The sequence below is a fragment of the Cygnus olor genome, chromosome 3 (genome assembly GCF_009769625.2).
Source record: "Cygnus olor isolate bCygOlo1 chromosome 3, bCygOlo1.pri.v2, whole genome shotgun sequence".
NCBI lineage: Eukaryota > Metazoa > Chordata > Aves > Anseriformes > Anatidae > Cygnus > Cygnus olor.
The window spans coordinates 107828541-107848343 of NC_049171.1; the positions used below are offsets into that span (position 1 = coordinate 107828541).

The 19803-nt window shown below is 46.3% G+C and overlaps 1 protein-coding gene across 4 annotated transcripts in view; it reads left to right on the forward strand.

Moving 5' to 3' along the window:
- Positions 1 to 1994: 1994 nt before the first annotated feature.
- SYNDIG1 (synapse differentiation inducing 1) overlaps positions 1995 to 19803 on the forward strand; it is a 104317-nt gene continuing 86508 nt past the window's right edge. For 3 of the 4 annotated variants that reach the window (XM_040553654.1, XM_040553653.1, XM_040553652.1), the window contains exons 1-2: positions 2048 to 2233; positions 15288 to 15857. In XM_040553654.1, coding sequence (XP_040409588.1) covers positions 15378 to 15857 — 480 coding nt within the window. In that variant the 5' untranslated portion in view covers positions 2048 to 2233; positions 15288 to 15377. Of the gene's footprint in view, positions 2234 to 15287; positions 15858 to 19803 lie in introns of all 4 variants that reach the window. The other variant, XM_040553651.1, reaches the window with a different exon arrangement.

The window sequence follows — 19803 nt, forward strand, 5'->3', positions numbered from 1 at the left end:
ATCTTTTCGTGATTACCACTAGGATATACTGAAAATGCAGTGAGGGTTTGGAAGGACACAAACCACTCCATGTTCTGGGCTGAGCCCTACCTGCCAAATAGAAGGGAGGTTCTTCATCTACCAGATGTAGATTCCTGCTAGCAGTATGATATCAAATGGACCGTGAGCTTCTGAGTTTTTTATGTTTCAGGGAGAGCTGATGATGGAACTGACACAGGGGAAGCCACTCCTGGCTTATCTCACATCATCTGTGCTGCGTCCAGGGCTGCAGCACAGAGCCAAGTTGCATCCAGGCTCTGAGACATCAGATCAGAGCTGTGCTCACCCCACATACACCTGTGGGCACAAACCCATCTTTAATGTAGCTGCCAAAAGCTCTGAGAGGGTAAATGGCTTGCCCAAGGATACGTGCAGCAGAGCATGGAAGTAAAAGGAGGAGTGCCTGGTCCAGTGGCAATGCCACCTTGCCATAGCACAGCTCTTCCCATGCAGGTGGAGGAAGGTACTGCCTAAACTGGCCTCATACTTCAAGGAGATTTATATGTTTTTTTTTAAACACTGGTGGAAATAATGTAAATGAGGGTGTCCCTTGTGTAAGACTGGATCCCAGATGTTACCACCATTTCAGCTACAGAGTTGTGTAGCACTGCCTGGAAAAGGTGTTCCAGGACCTCTTCTTTTTGGTTTCCATCAGGGAAACTAAGCTCTTCTGAAAGGGATATCTCCTGTGGGAAAGGATCACTTACTGCTGTTTTTGGAGGTATATTGAATTAAATCTATCAGACCACAAAGTCTATTTTTATGGAAAGTAAAATTAATAATAATAATAATCAGGAAAAATGTTCGGATGTTTCTGAACATTCAAATACTATTCTGATTTTTTTTGTTTGTTTTTGTTTTTCCAGAAGATACAAGGTTTTGAGTTTCTATCTTTTTTTTCTGGGATGAAAACGAAATATCCCGGGGGTTCCATTGGACTAAGGGGAAAGGAAAGTATTTGCTCACGTTGAAGAGTGAGCCCAATGAGAACTAAAATATGGTGGAAGAGGGGGAAATGGGGCGGGAGGGATTTTCTGCTGAAAATCCCCAAGACAGGCGCAAGTTGTTTAGCTTGTATTTTAAATCTTGAACATCCTCCTTCAGCAACGATTTGGCATAGGTTATTCTGAGAGTCTGAATAACAAGCAGTAGGCAAAAAGAGAGAGAAAACAGCCTTACCCCAAGCAGAGAGGTGGATACATCAAAAACGCTCAGGGTATATAAGGCCTCGTGTCTCTCTCCCTGCGGCAGCAAAGGACAGCAGTGATCTAAACTGGGCATGTGATCTTCCAACAGCATTTTAAGCCATGTTGAAGCATCTAGAAAAGTGGTGACAGAGAAGCTTTTAGGCAAATGACTTGGCTAGCAGGCCGGCTGGGGATGTGAAGAGGAATGAATGAACCCTGCTTTCCCATATTATTTATGGTTATTAGGAAAGCAGGGAACACCCCCTCGACGCTGCAGCAGGCAGCCCAGTGTGCTCGCCACGATACTAAAAAAAAAAAATCAAGCAAATAAATAAAGTTCTTCAGACCTGCTGGAGCCTTCCCCAGCTCCTCGGGGAGTTTGTGTGTCCATCTCGGGGCCCGCAGGTGCCCGTGCCCCTGGGGGAGCCGTGCTGGAGTGCCTCTGCGGCAGGGCAAGGAGGGTGCAGGGGGGTTGCCCGGTGGGAAGAGGGGCGCTGGGTGGGGAGCAGCAGAGCCCCCCTGGCTGGGAGGAAGGCCCCGGGAGGAGGAGGAGGAGGAGATGGGGGACAGACGGCGAAACGTTTTGCCTTTCCCCCCGGAGGGACACCCGGGGGGGTTGCGATGCTGCTCCTGCTGCAGGAGCAAAGTTGGCCGCGCTGCCACGCAGGGCTGGTTCTCCTGCCTCCCTCCGCCTCCCTCCCTCCTCCTCCTCCTCCTCCTTCTCCTCCACCTCCTCCTCCTCCTCCTCCCCGCGAGTTGAGCGCACAGTGCAGCCCGGCGGTGCAGGCGGCGCAGCCCCGCCGGCCGCTCGCCCTGCCCGGCCCCCGTCTCCCCCCTCCCCGGTCCCCACCCACCGGTCCCCCGGTGCCCCCCTCCGTTCCCCCCAGCCGCCGGGATGCTGCCGGGCTCCTCTCCCGGCCGCTGAGCCTCCGGCGGCCCGGGGAAGCCCGGAGCCCCTCCTGCAGCCCCCGGCGGGCGGATCGCGCTGCGGGTCACCTTGCAGGGAGGTGAGTGACCCCCCCCAGCTCCTCCGGGGAGCGATGCGCCGCATCCCCGCATCCCCAGCCCCCTGGGGGGGGGGGGGGGGGGGACGCCGCGAGGGGGCGGGGGGCACGGCGCTTCCCGCAGCCGCCGCGGCGGAGGGTCCCCGGGGGGAGCCCCGGGATGAGGGGGACCCCACCGAGCCGGGGTGGCTGGGATCCTGCCCCCGGCAGGTAGCTGGGGGGGCCCCCGGCCCGGTGCTGCCCCGGTGCCCCGCTGGAGAGCCGAAATCTGCATGCCCGGTCCGGCACGGAGCGCCTGGAGGGGGTCAGGGGAGGGATCGGGCTTTTCCCAGGGCTGTGGGAGCAGTGGCGAGTTTTCTGGAACGGAAACTGTGCGTGGGATCCCCCTCTTTTTCCCTTCCCCAGGAGGAGCCCCCTCCTGCTCCCCGTGGCAGAGCATCTTCCCCTCCCCTGCGCCCCGGGATGGGGAGAGGGGGCGCGGGGTGCGCAGCCCCGGGGCACAGCCTGAGCCGGGGCAGGCTGCGGGAGGCTGGGCTGCTTGCGTCCCCAGCTGCCCTCCTGCCTCAGCACCCCGTTCCAGAGTCGCTGGGTTGAATTTCTTTTCCTTCCCACCCCTGTAGTTTGCGGGCAGTAGCGGCTAAGTTGGAGAGAGGGATGGTTAGAGGCGAGGAGGCAGGAGCGATCCCTGCTGTGTAGTGGGGTGACCTTGGGTAAGTAACCCATGCCTGCTGCTTCCTTCTGGGGCAGGTACCCCTAAAGCATCCCACAAGGAATCAAGGAGGACCTTCCGGTAGGCACAGGCTGGCAAAAATGCTTTGAGACCTTTCTGGAACTGGTGGTGCAGAGGGCAAGCCTTCCTGGAACAGGGCTGGTAGCGTTCCTCAGTCCAAAATGCAGCGCAGGAGGAGAGGTGCAAGGGTCTGCCCGGGACCAGCAGTGGTGGTGGCTTTTTCTCCCCTAAAAACCATGGAGCTACCTAGTGGCAGGAGTTGCTCTGGAGAGCAATCTGTTGAACTGTGTCTTCAAAATAACCGGAGGGAAAACTGCAGCCTCAGCATGTAATGAGAAGGACGCCAAAAATAAATAAATCTAAACTTCCAGGGAGATTAAATATTCAAATCACAAATAATTAGATATTAATCCCTCATAAACAGGGCATTAACAACAATTAAAAGATGCTTTGATATTCTTAAACACAAGAAGATGAGTTAACTGGTATTTTCAGGGGGATTATTGTGTATTATAAAATGCAGCCAGAGCAGAGAAAGCACTTTTCTACATTAATGTATTTAAATGACTTGCTCTTAATTATAGTTAATGAGCTATCATCTTCAAAGAAGCTGCATTTAGATGCTCTTCATATTAGTTTCAAATTACTTCGCTCCAAAGAATAAACCACTTCTCATTTTACTGGCCAAGGTGACATTTTATTGGCAGTTTGGTAACTACAGGTCGTGTCAGTGTGTATGTAAGATGAATGCATTTGTAAGAATTAAGTAAGTTTCCTCTTATTAAGTGGGCAAGCAGACATCTCACATCACTGGTACCGTATGCTCTGGAATAAATCTCACATGCTCAGGGAGGCTCTTAGTTATACAAATGCAGATGTAATGCGGTACTGGTGTGCATGGGCACCACCACGACACATTTAACTTGATGAACACTGCTTGCAGTATTTAAAATGCCTTGGCTTCTAAGGATAGTATCAGAGAAGAAGTGCCAACATAATTGGGCAAGGTTTTTTGTCCGTGTCTCTACTATGAATTTGCATTTGTAGACATTTATAAGTCAGCTATAAATGCCTCTGTCCAGAAGAATTTGCAATACAGGTTGTTTGGTTAGTAGGATTGCAGATTACATATTGGGACTTCCAAATTTTGTTTTCTTCACTTTGGAGACTCAACTTTTTATAGGTCACTGTACAGCAGAATTGAGGAAAAAATGGAAAAGAATTGCAGACTGAAACATGAGGAAAATGCTGTGCATGTTCAATGACTTTATTTTGACAAAACTGAATGAATAGTGTGTGTAAGTGTGTCAGTGTGTATCTGCTCATCTCTGAATACACATCCTCTGGCTATCAAAACGAACATTTCTGAATACTCTCTCTCTGGTAGAAGTTGGAAACTACTTTGAGCAATGAGATCACAGCAAAATGCGGCTCAGCAGATGTAAATGTCAGTAACCCCAAGGATTCAGGTGGAGCCGGACCAACATATACCACCTATGAATCTAGTGCAAAAGATTCAGAGCTTTGAGTTTAATGCCATAATATTGAACGAATGACGAATTTTGGTTGTTTTCATTGCACCAGCAAAGACTGCATTTTAAAATAGTGGTGCAATACATGAGAGGTGTAAGTCCATGCATGCCTTTAGCACTCCCAATTTTAAACATGGCATCACTGCAAATGTGTATCTGTGTATCTGCATCTATATAAAACCCGAATGTGCAAAGTTCCCTCATTAACCATCCACCCAAATCCATGCAGTAAATTATTTCTGTCACTGAGCTCTGAGACTCCAATTCACTGAGGCACAGGAAGAATGAACTGACCGGTCACATCAAGCTGCTGGAATTTGAGCAGATGTTTAATGGGGTTTATGTGGGTTTATGTGCTTTGAGTAGAGCTCAGACCCCTCAAAACTCCCTGGGGATAGGGAAGGTCTCTTAAGTTGCATTTGCAACTGGATAACTTTCTTGGAATATAATCATGGGATAATCAAAGAGTTCAGCTCCTTGAGGGGTCCCCTGATCATCCTAGGTCCCATGAGATATCCTGCCTGGCATCAGGTCGGGCAGGACAGCTGTGCTCAGCGTGCTCCTGCAAAACGTCTCTCAGAGGAGCAGCCTGCTGCATGCAGTGCTCAGAGCGTGGTTCCCACCCCATTCACCCACCTTTCTGCTCCTATTCTTGTGTTTTCTGCAGCAAAATAATCTCCCTTCTCCCCACTGCATATGGCTTGCAGGATCACGGAGGCGATGTTGCGTGGAATTGCTGCCAGCTGAATGCCTGTGCCTCCTATACAGAAATTTCCTATTTTTATAAGGGAAGGAGAAAGAGGAAAGTCAACGTAGGGTTTTTCTTCAAGATCTTGCAATGTCCTGAGTCTAAAGGGCCCCATGTTTCATTTCAGCTCTGATTTCTTCAGGGATGGTTGAATATGGGGTTAAGAAAGGTCTGTAAAGGTCAATGTACACCCATTGATACTATTTTTCAGCATTTCCCTGCTTGTCCTATCTGCCTCCAGCTACCAGTCTTGCTATATCTAAATCACTTCTGTAAAGGTTTTGTCCCACAGCATATTTCAGGCTCTGCAATTCTTCTAGAGCCTGATGAAGCAAGCCTGATTTTATTGCCCCAGCAGTGGCTGTTTAATCTAATCATCCTCGCCCTGATGAACCAGCACAAGCAATTTTACAGTATCACAGAAGCATTTTGCTAACAAAGTGACTTACAACCCTGAAGTGCTTTCCTTGGGGCAGGAGAAGCGGACACCTTCATTTTGCACTAAGCCAACACCACCAGGCTGTTTTCCTGTTCAGTTCCCTCTTTATTTATCATTCCTTCCTTAGGAAGATCTTAACTCCTAGCTTAGAGCATCACATATCTGGGTGTTTCTGTCTGTGCACCAGCCTAGTTACAGGGATTTTAGGTCAAAGAGAGGCACCAGACTCAGCCCACAAGCAGACCAAGAGGGCCAGGGGATGCTATGATGCTGATATTCCTGTGTTCACGCACTCTGCGTTCATTTAAATGCTCTGCTGCATGCTGCAGGGGATCTTCGCCTTGCTGCAGGTTTCTGCAGGGCAGAGCATCAGGTAGTTTATTCTAGGCTGGACAATTTCAATTCTGTTGCAACAACAGGCACAACACTGAAATTAGGCAGAGAGATTTTTGTGGTAATTCACTTTTACACAGACCTTTAAATCTAGATTGACTCTCAGAAACCACCTAGACTCAGCGGTGCAGGAACCAAGAGGACGGAGGCATTGCATCTTTTCACCTGAGGATATGGCTTGTCTGTCAAGTAAATGATGACACACAGTGAAACAAATAGTTAGCTGTGTGCAAGTTTTCACTCTTCAAAGCATGGATAGTGGTTAAATCCACAAGAACAATTGCTCTGGCCTCAAACTCGGCACGATAAGCGTGGGTCTAAGCTAAAGTTTTCCCCACAAGCTATAGCAGCTCTCAGTCAGAGGCGAGGATTGCTCTCCACTGCATGCAGGAGAGTCATGGGACTCTGTCTGGATGAAGTTTTTCTCAGTGAGGGCACTCGGTACAATTAAGAATGCAATTATACACCCCAGAGAACAGCCGCATTCACTTGCTTTGAAAGCAAAAGGCAGCACAATTTTCTGCTCCTGGAGTTGGCCAACAGATCCTTCAGCCTGACTACTCTGCTGAAGGTAGTGACCTGAGTTGTTTTATTGTGTGTAACTCTACTTACGGTCTCATGAAGGTCAGTTTTATGGGGCTGGACTTAATTGGGGAGTTTTGCAGCACAGCTTTATGGGATGGCTGGAAGGAGAGGAAACGTCAGCTTGGCCATCTGTTGGGAGAGGTAGGGCTTTTATAGCAGGAATCACTCCTCATGCCTCAGTCTCCCCAGTGTGAAGTAGTGGGGGGGGTGGCTCAGAGGGGTGTCGTGAGGCTGGATGCATTTGGGGTTGTCAGATGGTCCCGTTCTGCAGTACTGGGGATCTCTGAGTAGCAGTGCTGCAAAGGACCCAGCGATCAAGCTGGCACAAAGGCATCCTTTGCTCTGCAAGCTCCTGGATGGCCAGGCTCGGAGAGGAGGCTACAGATTTGCAACCAGGAGAGATGGAGGAGGTGTGAGAGGAGCGTGCATCAGGCATGTGCACAAGAGGCTCCACTCATGCGGAGGTGCAGAGTTAGGACAGGGTCCACTGGTTTTTACAGGTTCACGCTGAACTTGCCAGCCGCTTGGCCAAAGACTGATTCATAGCATTCATGTGTCCGGATGTGGTTAGGTAGCTGATAATAGCTTTCTGACACTGAGCTTTCCCCAACTACTTTGGTGAAATGAATTTCTTGCTTAAAGAGGCACAGAGCCTGATTTTTGACTGTTTTCACTTTGCAAAGTAATTGCCGTAAGTTGTGCAGATGGCAAGGTATTTTTATACCGGCGCCTTCCACAACAGAGAGGGTTATTTACATTACAGCCAGGTGCTGTTATTCAGGTCAGTCATTTATTAGCTGGAAAGTGCAGTTCTGTCATAAAATGAAAAAAGTTGTGAATTTGGACTGAACTCAATAAATTGTTGAGGCTGTCAAAACTGGTCGGGAAGGAGGATGGCTAGAAAAGCCTGAATGTGTCATCTTTTATTGGAGACAACTTGAGGCAAATTGAACTAAAAGCAAGTTCGTTCAATTAAAAATAAATAAATGAAACATTACAGTTAATTTTGGCTAATAAAAGATGTTCCCATCTGCTCGAAAAAAAATATTTTCTTGCAGGGGGAACATTTTATATTTTAGGTCAACATGAGGTAATTCCACCTGTTTCCCCTCTGTTCTTTGGTTTAGCTGCTGAATCAAGCAATCAATTATTCAGGCAGACCTAATATGCATATTGTAACTGTTTCCACATTTAAATATACCTCTGGACAGGCAATCAAGAGACCTGGATTTTATTTCCAGCTCTGCTACTGTGTTTGACATGACCTTGGGCATCTCATTGCACCCCGACTCCCTCCTTTTTAGAGCAGGATAGGCCTGTGTCTCACAGTGGATTTGCTGCATATTGGAAATACTAAAATAGCATGGAGGTCTTTTTACTTCTACCATTAGCAATTAAACATTTAGCTATCACTAATGCGTGCATACCTAATTCTCCCAGTGTGACTTAGTTGCATTGCTTTATGAAACTCCCTGTAGTTTACTTAATAGGTCAAAAGGAATTTCAGCTGTTGAAGTAGCAGCATTTCCTTAGAACAAAAACTATTATAATGAGCCCAGCTAAATCAAAAAAGAAAAATACAAGTGGGAAAGGATTTTTTTTCCTTCCTTTCCTTAAATATTTTACTTTGAAATCAGCTCTCCAGATTCATGGTGATTTCTCTCAAGCAAAAGGTCCATATGTGCTGCTGTAATTTCTAGATGTTTGAAATACCTTAAACCATGTTGAAGCCTATGCAGTATGCATAAAAAAACAAACAAACAAAACAAACAAAACAAAACAAACAAAAAACAAACAAACAAACAAAAAAACAAACACCCTCACACCTGAAAGATTGCACTAGGAAACCTGTAGCCTCCAAACCTCTCCATGTGGTTTTTGTCAGGCTGCAGGTCTCACTATTTGCAGCTCTTCAAGAAAGCTTTCTACCCTCTCCTTTCTCTGTGCTGGTAGTGTGGGAACTAGCATCAAACCCAACAGAACTTCGTGGACTCCAGTAGTCATGAGGCAGCAGCAGTTTCTGGTGACACAGGTCTGCAAGGTGTGGTTATCGTCCCTTCTGGCCATGCAGGCATTAGGTTTGGAGTCACTGAGGGGTTAGCAGGAAGGTGCAGGAGCAGTGGTGTCTTCTTGGGAGCAGGGGAGACAGGTGGGAATCTGCTAGGAACAGGAAGATTTGGATAATAGGGTAACTCAGGTTGAAGGAACCACAGGTAGTCTCTAATCCTACCTCTGTCTTAAAGCAGGGTCATCTCTGGGTCACAAATTTCTCAGATCTTCATTCAGTTGGGTCTTCAAGTTGGGTCAAAATCTCCAAGGATGGAGACTACAAACTCCATGGACAGCCTTTTCCCATGCTTGACTCTCTTCAGGGTGAAAAGGTTGGTCCTTATATCCAGGAAAGACTTGTGCAGAGGAACACAAGCTGTTTGAGCCCTTCCTCCTAGCTGGATCAGAGGAGAATGGCAGAGGCATGGCCATAAGCCTTGGAAGCGGATGGGGATTCCAGCATCAGCATGTCTTGCCTTCCTCTGCAAGCTTTCCTGCCCACAAACCAAGTATTTGAGCTGATGCTGTCTCTCCTGGCCAGGCAAGACCTTGAGGTTGTGGTTCTGCCCAGATAAATGTTTTTCTGATCTGGGGTCTGGGGCTTTTCTGCTGGTTGTTCACACATACCTTTTGGTACCTGGCAGGGTGCTCCCAAAAGCTGAAACAACCTGAGGCTGTGTGAGAGCTGCGTGGAGGGGAGAGCCCCATGGAGGCCGGAGGACAACAGCATCCACTGGGTTACAGAAGAAAGAAGGAGCTTTGGGATGGTGGGCACTATCAGAGCTGGCTGACACTCCTTGTCTGACAGAGCCTGGGGCACAGCGTTTAACTCTTCTCTCCTTACCCTCTCTGCAGCTTGTATTTTTGTGCCTCACACCCTTTGCTTAATTAGTTTGTCAGCCACTGTCATCAGAGGAGCCTGCAGAACACCCAGCAGAGCACAGCCTTCACTGCAGCTACCGTAGCTGGGCTCTGCTGTGGCACAAGTGATAGCTTAATAAACCACAGCTTTGCAGATGAGATATCCTGGCACAGGTTACAGCTTCTTATTAAAATAAGAAAGAGGGAGAGAGGGGAAAAAAAAAAAAAAAAAAAAAGAAATTGAGAAAAAATGAAGGTTTAAATAATGAATAGCTCCACTTTTAGTGCCAGAGGCCTGGGTAAAAATTTCTAATCCCCAAGGAAAAAAATAGATCGAAGTTTGATCTAGTATTTGTCAATAGCTTGAACTTGGTTTTCCCTTCTGGTTCCAGCCTCAAGTCTGAAAGTGCAGAATTATTTCTGGTTATCCTGAGCACCAGTGAGTGATTTGTGGGAAGAAATTCAAACCGTGTGAAGACAAATGAAACCTGAATCAAACCAGTTAAATTAACTCTGCATCTTGGAGCAGATTGAACAGCTCTCTTATTTAAAGGGCTCTGATGAGTTTCATTTTCCTGTCAGCATTATTTTGAGGCCTCACTGAGGTCCTAGACAATGAGAGTGTCTCTCTTTTTGCTTTGAGTGTTGGCTCCCTGCGGAGAAGACATCCTCTGATTGCCTCAGGTTGTCTATCAGAGGATGTCTGCTCAGTCGCGCTGCCATCCGGGATCCTTCAGGCTGCAGCTTGGCCTGGAAATTGGGGCAGTCTTCATTTTAGCACCTGCCTGTGAGTTGTGAACATGTGAGCCTGGAGCAGGTCAGGCCAGGAAAAGCCCTTAATGAAAGGATGGTGACTGATCAGCCTCCCCTCCAAGGAGTTCCTGCAGGCAGAGTACAGGCTCTGAGCCTTTTGCCCCCAAGCATCATTCACAACCACGTGCCCTTGTCCCTTGCTCCTCCAGCTGAACCTGGAGGACTCACAATACTTTCTTCACTTACCTGAAGGTTAGTATTAAGTTGAAAGGGTCTCACCTGTAGATTGCAGGTGTATTGTTACTCTACAGAGAGACTGCCTGCCTGACTGTCCTATGCACCTTGCATAACTGCAATTAATTTCTCCCAAGAAGTATTGTCAGGTAGGTGAAATGAATTCCGGGCCATAAGTCTAATTCTCCTACCAACACCAGGATAACAGCAGGCAACAAAGGCCTTCGAAGTGTGATTTAACTCTCTTCAGCCAATGGTTCAGGAGAGAAAAGCCCAGAAAAGGTTCTCTTTTATCAGTGAAGACATGAGATTTCATTTGTGGCTGACAACACTTAATCCTGTTTTCTTATTGATGAAGAATCTCTGGGAACCTCAACAGTTTCTCAGTTTCCCCAGACAGCCATTGACCTTGTTTTGGCTGTGCATCAAAATGCACTGGCAATCAAGGTGTTATTGATTTAAACCTAATGGCCAGCCACTCAGGAATTTCACCTGGAAAAGAAAAATCAATGCCCCATTATTATTATTATTATTATTATTATTATTATTATTAGCTATTAAGGTAGTATAATGGAAAGGCACAAGAATCTCACCATTTCCTCACCACTAAGTCACACACTTGCAGGGCTGAGACATTGGGTCAAGCTCTGGAAAGGTAGCCAGCCAGCTACGGATTGAAGTGACAGTTTTCCTTGATTGCATACTGCCATCCAGATCTCTCTTTGCTGACCTTCCCCAAGGCATATGCAAGCTGCACAGCTATGCAGGGCCCCGGAGAGGATGCCTGAGCAATGCATTAGCCCTCTTACTGGAGGAGCTCTGTGTAGGAAGGATGTTTCCTGTCTTGTCCTTGCCTCATTTCAGATGTTTTCTTTCCGTCCTCCCCCATCCCAAGGGGAAAGTGTCACTCAGAATCTGCAAGATTGGCTTACAAGACTGGTTTAGATGCGCAGCAGGTAGGCGCTGGCCAGATAGATGCTTAGATCCATGGTAGGACTAAGCAAACACCACCTGCTCTGTCCTATCTAGTAAATGAGGCAGGCCTGGATCCACCTTATCATCCACAAGCTGAATGGTCCAACATCAACTGTGTCCAGGCCACTAAAGTCTCTTACTTGCCTGAACAAGATTGTTCTGCTCTTCGTACCTCTCAGGAACATCCATGGCACTTATTTACTGCTGGTTGGGTATTGCCTGGGAGAGGGCACAGGCTGAAGCCAGGCTGTTGGGCGTGCTAACACTTTGGTGGTGTGGGTGATGAGGGAGCCTGTATCATAGCTGCCTTTAGGTCCTTGGTATGGTAGAGATATCAGCTGTAGAATCCCAAATATATCATAAGCAGTCCTGGTTCAGGACTTTACAGAATCATATCTGTTGGCACTCCAAAGACTTTGGAGCCAAATTACCTTTTCCAGTGTTGTTGAGTCTCCATCTTCCTTTCAACAGCCAATTGGAAAGGCAGCTGGGAAAGCGATTGGAGAGGGAGCAAGGGGTGGCTCGGGACAGTCCTAAATCCTGACAACACCAACATCCCTTTCACTTCCTTAACCGCTCCTGGGTCTCATGTCAGTTGGGCATGCCAAAGCATTTTTCCCTGTGGCCTCTCTTTACTTTTCTCCTCTTCTTCCTGAGGAGTGTGGAAAGGACCAAAGGATGGCTTTTGTTTCCAACGACTTTGGACCGTTGCCATGTAAGACAGCTTTAAGGAGGTGGGAGTGAACCTTCCTCATAATCCAACCCTTTCAAAATGACCTCTCAAAAATTACATGAGGAACATATATTAGCCTGCACACCAGCCGGCCCTGGTGTCACTATGTGTGCAGAGCCTCATTTGCACCAATTCAAAGCAAGCATTTTCCATGAAGACAGTATAGCTGTCAATGAAATGCATGGGGTGAGACCTGCATTTCCAGAGCCAAGCATTATCTGGATGATACATGAGTGTAGAGGCAACATGAAGGGAATCTGACAGTGCAGCTCAAAGGCATGAGATAAAGCTGCTTTAAAATGGCATTTTCCCAAGTGCTACTCAAACCAGACAATACACATTTGTTGGAATGTTGTGAGTTCACCAAGAAGCAAGGCCTGGCCCACGCTTTGCTGCAGCCATTGATGCAGTGACCAAATTATTGACCCTTTCATTTGTTTCTCTGGGAGGGTATCTATTTGGTTTGTACATCTTCTTCCCATTCCTGCTACATCTGTGGCAGAATTGTAGAGTATTTCTGCTGACCATCTCTGTTTGCTTGGACTAATGCCAGAGCTAAGAATGTCTCTAAGACAGTTTGCAGTTTTGAGTGAAGTCTCTCTGACTTCAGTGGGGCCAACAGTTTATGTCACGTGTCAGGGAGCCTTGCACATTTTTCAGGCTGGCTCAGGGGGAACTGAGCAAAGCCTTGTGACAACTTACTCATTAATCACTGAGTTTTTCTCAGCCTCTGCCTCTGGTGATGTGCTTTCCTTTTTTTTCTGTGGGAGGGGAGGGTGGAAGAAGGGGGAATGATTATGTGCAAACAGTTAGAGAGATGACAGAACGATCCCCTTAGCAAATGACCCCACCAAACCTGGGTAAAGCAGCAGGTATTCCCCAACTCAATTTGTGTCAGGGTCCCACTGTGCCTCTGGAGCCTAAACAATGAAATTGGGACTGCTCAGTAACCTACAGGAGACTGTGCATGTTGGCACTGTTTATGGGACCATGATGCTTGCAGAGCAGTGGATGGAAGATGGTATTTCTGCAAGGACCAGTCCTAAGGCACATGTGTGACATGTTGGCCTCCCCATCTACTCTCTTCTTGCTTCCTCCAAAAGCAGCTTCACCTTACACCACCATGTCCGTGCTGACACAAGCTATTACTCAGCGTCACCCCACTGTGAGTGGAAAGAGGGCACAGTCCTCTGTTCATTTAGCACAGACGTAGTTTCATATGGAAAGGAGTTTTCCTTGGAAAGGCAGAGCACCTGCTCTCAGTCTTAGCTGCTGCAAAGGAATTTAGGTCTTTCCTTTGGTGAAACCGAGTCCAAGCTTCCAAACTAATTTGCAAATCGTTTTAATTTTGCCAGCATGTTCCCCATGTTTGGGGCTGAGAGAAGCGCAGCATAAATTCCACAGGATCCCACCATCATATATTTTCACTTGTGCAGCTTTCCTGACAGCTCATTTAGAACAAATTCTGAACTATTTGCCAACACATTAAAATGGGTTTTCTACATGTTAAAACAAGTGCTTTCTTGCACATTAAATGAGTTTCTTACTTCATTCCTAGTGTAAGAGCAGAAGACCAGCTCTTAGGAGTTTAAATATCTCTTGTAAGCCAAAAGGGAGACAGAAAATTTTTGAAGGCTAAAATTTTATAGAGGAAATACATTTAGTTTTTGCTAGCCATTGCTCTGTTAGAAGATCTCTGATATAAAGGAGAAATAGAGAGAAAACATCAAGTAAAAATAATACATATGTATGTTTGTTTGCAATTCTTGTTTTCCTCCAAGCAGCACTTTGGGGACAGGTAATCCTACCTTAACAATTTAACAAGTGTATTTGAACCTTAAAAAGTGTATTTGAAGGCAGAAACATTTCACGTGATTCCTATGCAACATTTCATGTGATTCCTATGCTTGGGCCCAGAAACAAAATCCTGAGCTCATTGCTGCCGTGATGCGTATAACCATATTTCAAAAAGCTTATTCCTTTGGCTGCACCTGAGCAGAAGAGGTGTCCTGGTGAGAAAGTATTTGGTTCGGGGAAAAGTACTTTTAGCCTTCTGAGCTATCCCTTTGATTTCTTATACCTTTGTGCAAGCCACACAAAACAGAGCCAGGTTGGTGAGCTGAGACAGACAGCAATTGTTTTTGCTGTGCAAAAGGAGGTGACCAGGTCCTGGGGCTCAAGCAGTTGTGCCCCTGTTTGGTAAATCAGGATGGGGCTGCTCATGCTGACCAGCCTCGTCACAACCCTTTGATCTGTCACCATTGGACAGTCTCAGAGGCATTGGAAGAAGTAGCACACCCACAGCAGTGCTGGGGATTTGAGGTCCTGTCCAGAGGAGGTTTAATTCATCTGGGTCAGATCTGATCTCACCTTCAGGTGTTGTTTTTTTTCCAGTCAGTTTAAGGAGAGCTGTCTCCTTTTTGCTTCAGCTGTATTTTCAAAGGGTAGCAAAGCACTTGCCAAGGGTGAAAGGTAGCTGAAGAGACTGACAGCTGAGCATACCAGCTGCCTGCCTTTTGTAATTGCAGTTTTCCAAGAACTGAAAACGGTTCTTTTATCTTTTATCTCTGTTTAGTTTTGGTGTGTGTGTTTGTTTTTTTTTAAACCTCACTTATCAGAGCCTTTAGAGGAAGGGGACATTATCTTCAGAATGACAGTGGCATACGGGTGGGGATGGAGGGGGCATCATTACCTTTCTCTGAGAGGGCCCACCATTCATCTGAGACATCTCAGGAAGTTCTCTGTGACCACACACTATCATCTGCTCCTGTTCACCTCATGGCTTTTTTGTTATTGGTGGTTTTATTTTGTTTTGTTTTGTTTTTGTTATGTTTTGTTTTATTTATTTTATTTTATTTTACTTATTGTCTTTCCAAGTGGAGATATATTTGAAAAGCTAGGCATGTGCATACATGAGGCTGTATTTCCTCTTGAGATAATACTAAAGACAAGCGAATTTGAGTGCCTTTATATGCCATTCACTGCTTATGTCCTCACCTTGGTATCTATTTCCTTTCTCCTTCAGGAAAATGGGGGCCACTGCCCCAGTGTGACCCATCTCTAAGGTACAACAAAACACAGACTGCCCGCCGCGCTCCCTCAGACACCTCCCAGTATGGATGGCTTGATTGAGCAAAACAGCGTGCTGATGCACAATAAGATCGCCGAAGCCGGGAAAAGGAACGGTTTAATTAACACAAGGAACTTGGTAGCAGAGAGCCGAGATGGTCTGGTCTCCGTCTACCCAACCCCGCAGTACCAGGGCCACCGAGCGGGGAGCCTTTCCTCTCCGAGCTGCCTGGAGAACGGCAGGAGCGACCCTGTGCAGCAGCTCCTGGATCCCAACATGCTGCAGCAGACGGTGGAGTCCCACTACCGGCCCAACATCATCCTCTACTCGGAGAACGTGCTGCGCTCATGGGGCGAGAGCATCGGCTCGGAGTGCTGCGAAACCACCTTCATTGAGGACCGCTCCCCCACCAAGGACAGCCTGGAGTACCCGGACAGCAAGTTCATCGACCTCTCGGCAGATGACATCAAGATTCACACCCTCTCCTACGATGTGGAGGAGGAGGAGGATTTCCAGGAACTAGAGGTCAGATGTCACTCGGGATCTTTGGGGAAGGCTTGGGGGGGAGAACATAATGGGCTTAAGTGCACAGCTTCTGAGTTCTGGTCTTCTTGGGATCAGATGTATTGCTCTCTGCTCCATCCAGGACAGTGAGCATTTGCTCATCTTTATTTGTTGGGTAAAGTCCCAACTCTGTGGATATTCCCAGTGAATGGGCTGGTCACAAAGTAAAGAAGACCCATGTGCTTAAATGCAGGTAAGGCTGGGGCCAGGGGCATCTGTCCACTCTGTCTTACTCAGCAGACCAACATCGTCTGATACTTTCTCCTGACTTGAGCTGGGTATAAAGCTGATTGTTTTGCTTACTGGCTCAAACACGAAACATGTCTCTTTGTGAAAACAAAACCAGAAGTCTCTGGGTTTCTAGCCACAATGAATCCCATGCGTTTGAAAAAGATTTTTTTCTGATGGAGCGAAACACTTCATTACACCCCAAATGTGATGTTTTCTTTCACTAGGTTCCTGTGCTTCATTGATTGCTCACATGAAAGTAATATAAATTTTGTTCTCCAAATGGGGTACTCTATGGAAATCAACTTCATTCTTTCTTAAATGATGCATTTTTAACTTTAGAAAATCTCTGGCTATTTGGCTGAAACCAGCTGCCCAAAGGTAGCATAGATTTTTACTGGCCAGTGTATGTGGGAATGGAGGGTGTTCATGATGCTGCTAATTACAAAACTTTTTCCACTATTGACCATAGGCTCCTAACCTAGCAAAGACCATTTGGCAGTCTGGAGCAAAGGCATAGCTTCAACCTGAATGTCCAAGATGAGATCTAGAGATTATTTTCTCATGTTCTCTCTTGCAGGGTTTTTCTCCATTGAGACCTAACAAGTCCTAAAACTTCTATTTTCACCTCCTGTAATACTAGTGTCTCACCCTGCACAGGGGCAACTCAACAAGAGCCTGACTGTTTTATTCTCCTTTCTCTCTGTATTGCTAAGGTATAGAGAGAGAGGTGTTTTTCCTGGTGTGTGCCAGTAATGTAGTATTCAATACCTCCACAGGGAGACAAGAAGTTTCTCTCCGGGCCCCATGATGGTGCTAGTTCAAATCACACCCTTCTGCAGCATTTCAAAGGGGCTGTGGGAAACCTCATTTTTATAAAATAATAATAAAAGGTCTAGATACCGCCTTTTTGCCCTAGATTCTGTCATGCAGCAGTTGTGATGCAAGTGACTGCAGCAGGCAGTAATTGCCTAATGGTGTTATTGACACATCTGGCCTGACATTGAGACAGAAAAAAATAAAAAACTACCTCCTGTCAATCCAAATCCAGCAAGGCTTTCTTTAGCTAGAATGGGCTAAAAAAAGACCAGGGAAATACGCAGAACAACAACAACAACAAAATATTTTGTACCAAGAATATTTTGCCATTTCTTGGTGGGATTTTTAAAGGGCCTTTGCAATGTACAGCATTCTATCCATTGGTACCACAGGAGCCTGGATCAGCTTTGCAGAGAAAACACTCGTTGCCAGAAAATCACCTGTAAAACTGGAGATCTGGGGAAAGGGACTTCACCCTCCTCCTCCCAAGATCTCCAGGGGAGAAAGGAGAGAGTTTATCTCCCCATGCCTTTGCAAATGCTTGTAACATGCTGCAACAGTGTGTGCATCATTTTCCCAGGGTTCTCCTTCCTGTCCTTCTGTGTTACTGTGCTTGTAAACAAAGAGGTGTAAGGATGCCCTTCCCTGGGCTTAATTAGTACAGAGGTTTGCTAGTAATATAGCTGCATGTGCTGAGACTCCAGGAATGAAAAAAAAAAAAAAAAGTATTTGAAGACAGCAGTCACCAAGTGGAGGAATGAACCATACTAGATCTTTAACTACATAAAAAAAATTGCCTATCTGTCCAAATGAGAAATACAGCATCTGAATCATGCAGCATGAGTCTGGCCCAGTAGAAAGCTTTTCCCCCCCCCCCCCCCCCCCCAGTTACTGACAAGAAGAAAATGCATTTTTAAATTACTAATACACCCAAAGTAGGGTGGAGAGGTTTAGTAGAAGGACTGGGAGCAAAAGTTAGGAGAACAGCAAGAGAGGATAATATAGGAGAGGTACAAGCTTCTGCTTCCACACTGAGAGACTCAAAGGGATTTTTTTTCTCAAATTTTGTTTCCAGGATGCATGGCACATTTCTGAGTGTCTTGCCACATTGACTGTCATGCCACAGCTCATGGAGGGATGGGAGATGCATAGCCTAAGAACAGATCAGAATTTAGTTCTTCTAAGGCTTTTTTGTCTTTATACATCTGCTTTGGCACTTCCTTCTGGGGGAAAAAATAGCATCAGCTACAACAAAACACTAACAACATTTTCCTTCTGTAAACTTTAATAAAGAGGGAAGCTTCATGCAGAAGAGCTGTTGTCTTTTGGTCTCTTGGAGATGGGAGCTAACTCCTTGCCATGCACATCAGGGCAAGGAAAGTGGCTTGTCAATGCAGGCGTCTCAGTGAAATGTCTTCTGGGAGACAGAACAACCCTGGGGTTGTGAGTTTTTTCCTTTCTGGCCTTGCTCACATCTCTCTGACACTGCCTGTGTTAGTGCAAAGCACCTGCCTCAGGGGTTTCGGGACTGGATATTTAGTTTCTTGGAAATGTGGAAATATCTAACTCATCCTCTTGTAATGAGCCCCACCATGTAATACTTACCTGGAGTCTGTGGACACATGACAGGAACAGCTTTTATGCACCCTGCTGGTCAGTGTGTTTCTGCCAATGTTTCGGTTTTGAAGAGAGTCAGGCTTTTGACAAGCAGAAAGATTGTTGTTTTCTTGCAGAAAACTTTGCCACAGCTGAATGTACTGGGAAAAGCCAGCTGTTTTGACTGACAGTGGTGTGGTTTCGGTTTGAAGAGCTGACCCAGCCAGGCTGCAGGGGTTGCTGCTCTGCTGCCTGTCATCCCCTTCAGGATGGGTTTCACCAGTTCATCAATATCTTCAACAACTTGCCTACAAGGAGACATCTTCTTCCTTCTCCAGGTGCAGCGAATCTGAAAAATCCTGGGAGATACAGTGGAGGACCAGGAGATGTCCAAAGCAGGGGTTCTGGCATTTGCTGCAACAATGCAGCCGTATTTAACTTTGGCATTTCTTTACCAGAAGGGTGTCTCAGGTCCTGGCATGACATTATATGGAAATCACAATTTTCTGGAGGAAAAAACATCTCTGCAACAGCTCTCATTAACATATCCAGCCCCACTTTGCTCCAGCAATTACCAGGCATGAAAGCAGAAGGATGAAGCATGAAGCATGAAGCATTCTGTCAAAGCTTTAAACTTCTCCTTTCTGTGCCCATCCCCGAAATCAAACGATTCCCTATTTAGGTATCTCTGGAACGCTTATAAATATCTTATGAGTTCTTTATGCCACAACTAATGGGCAGACAACTTGTCAAATGTGGTGGCAGTGAAATATTACATGCGCTCCTAGCTGAAATACCCTCCTATTAGAGTTCATGTGTAAATGCAGTGCCATCCAGAAACATCATTTGTCATATTACACTCCTGCTACTCTTCCTCCTAGCCCCTAGATAGATGGCTTATTTAGAGGAATCCAAGCTATTGATGGCAGAAAATTGAATTATTCATATGTGTCGCATAAAAGAATACATCTGAGTTCTCTCTTAAAACCTTTTTTCCCAGCGAAGTCTGACACAGTATCTGCAAAGCGAAATAAATAGAATGTTCTGGGAAGTGAAAGAAGAAAAGAAATGTAGTGCTTTCAAGCTAAAACTTCCTTTTTTTTTTTTTTTTTTTTCTCCCTGTGAATTGCTGGATGCTGCTGTGAAAACCCATCCCTTTGACACGAGCATAGAAGTGTAGGGACAGAAGGTGGATCCTAAACCATGTCCTGTTCCATCTAACTGCTCTGCACAGCATGCACAAGCACCTCCCATCCCTGTGTCT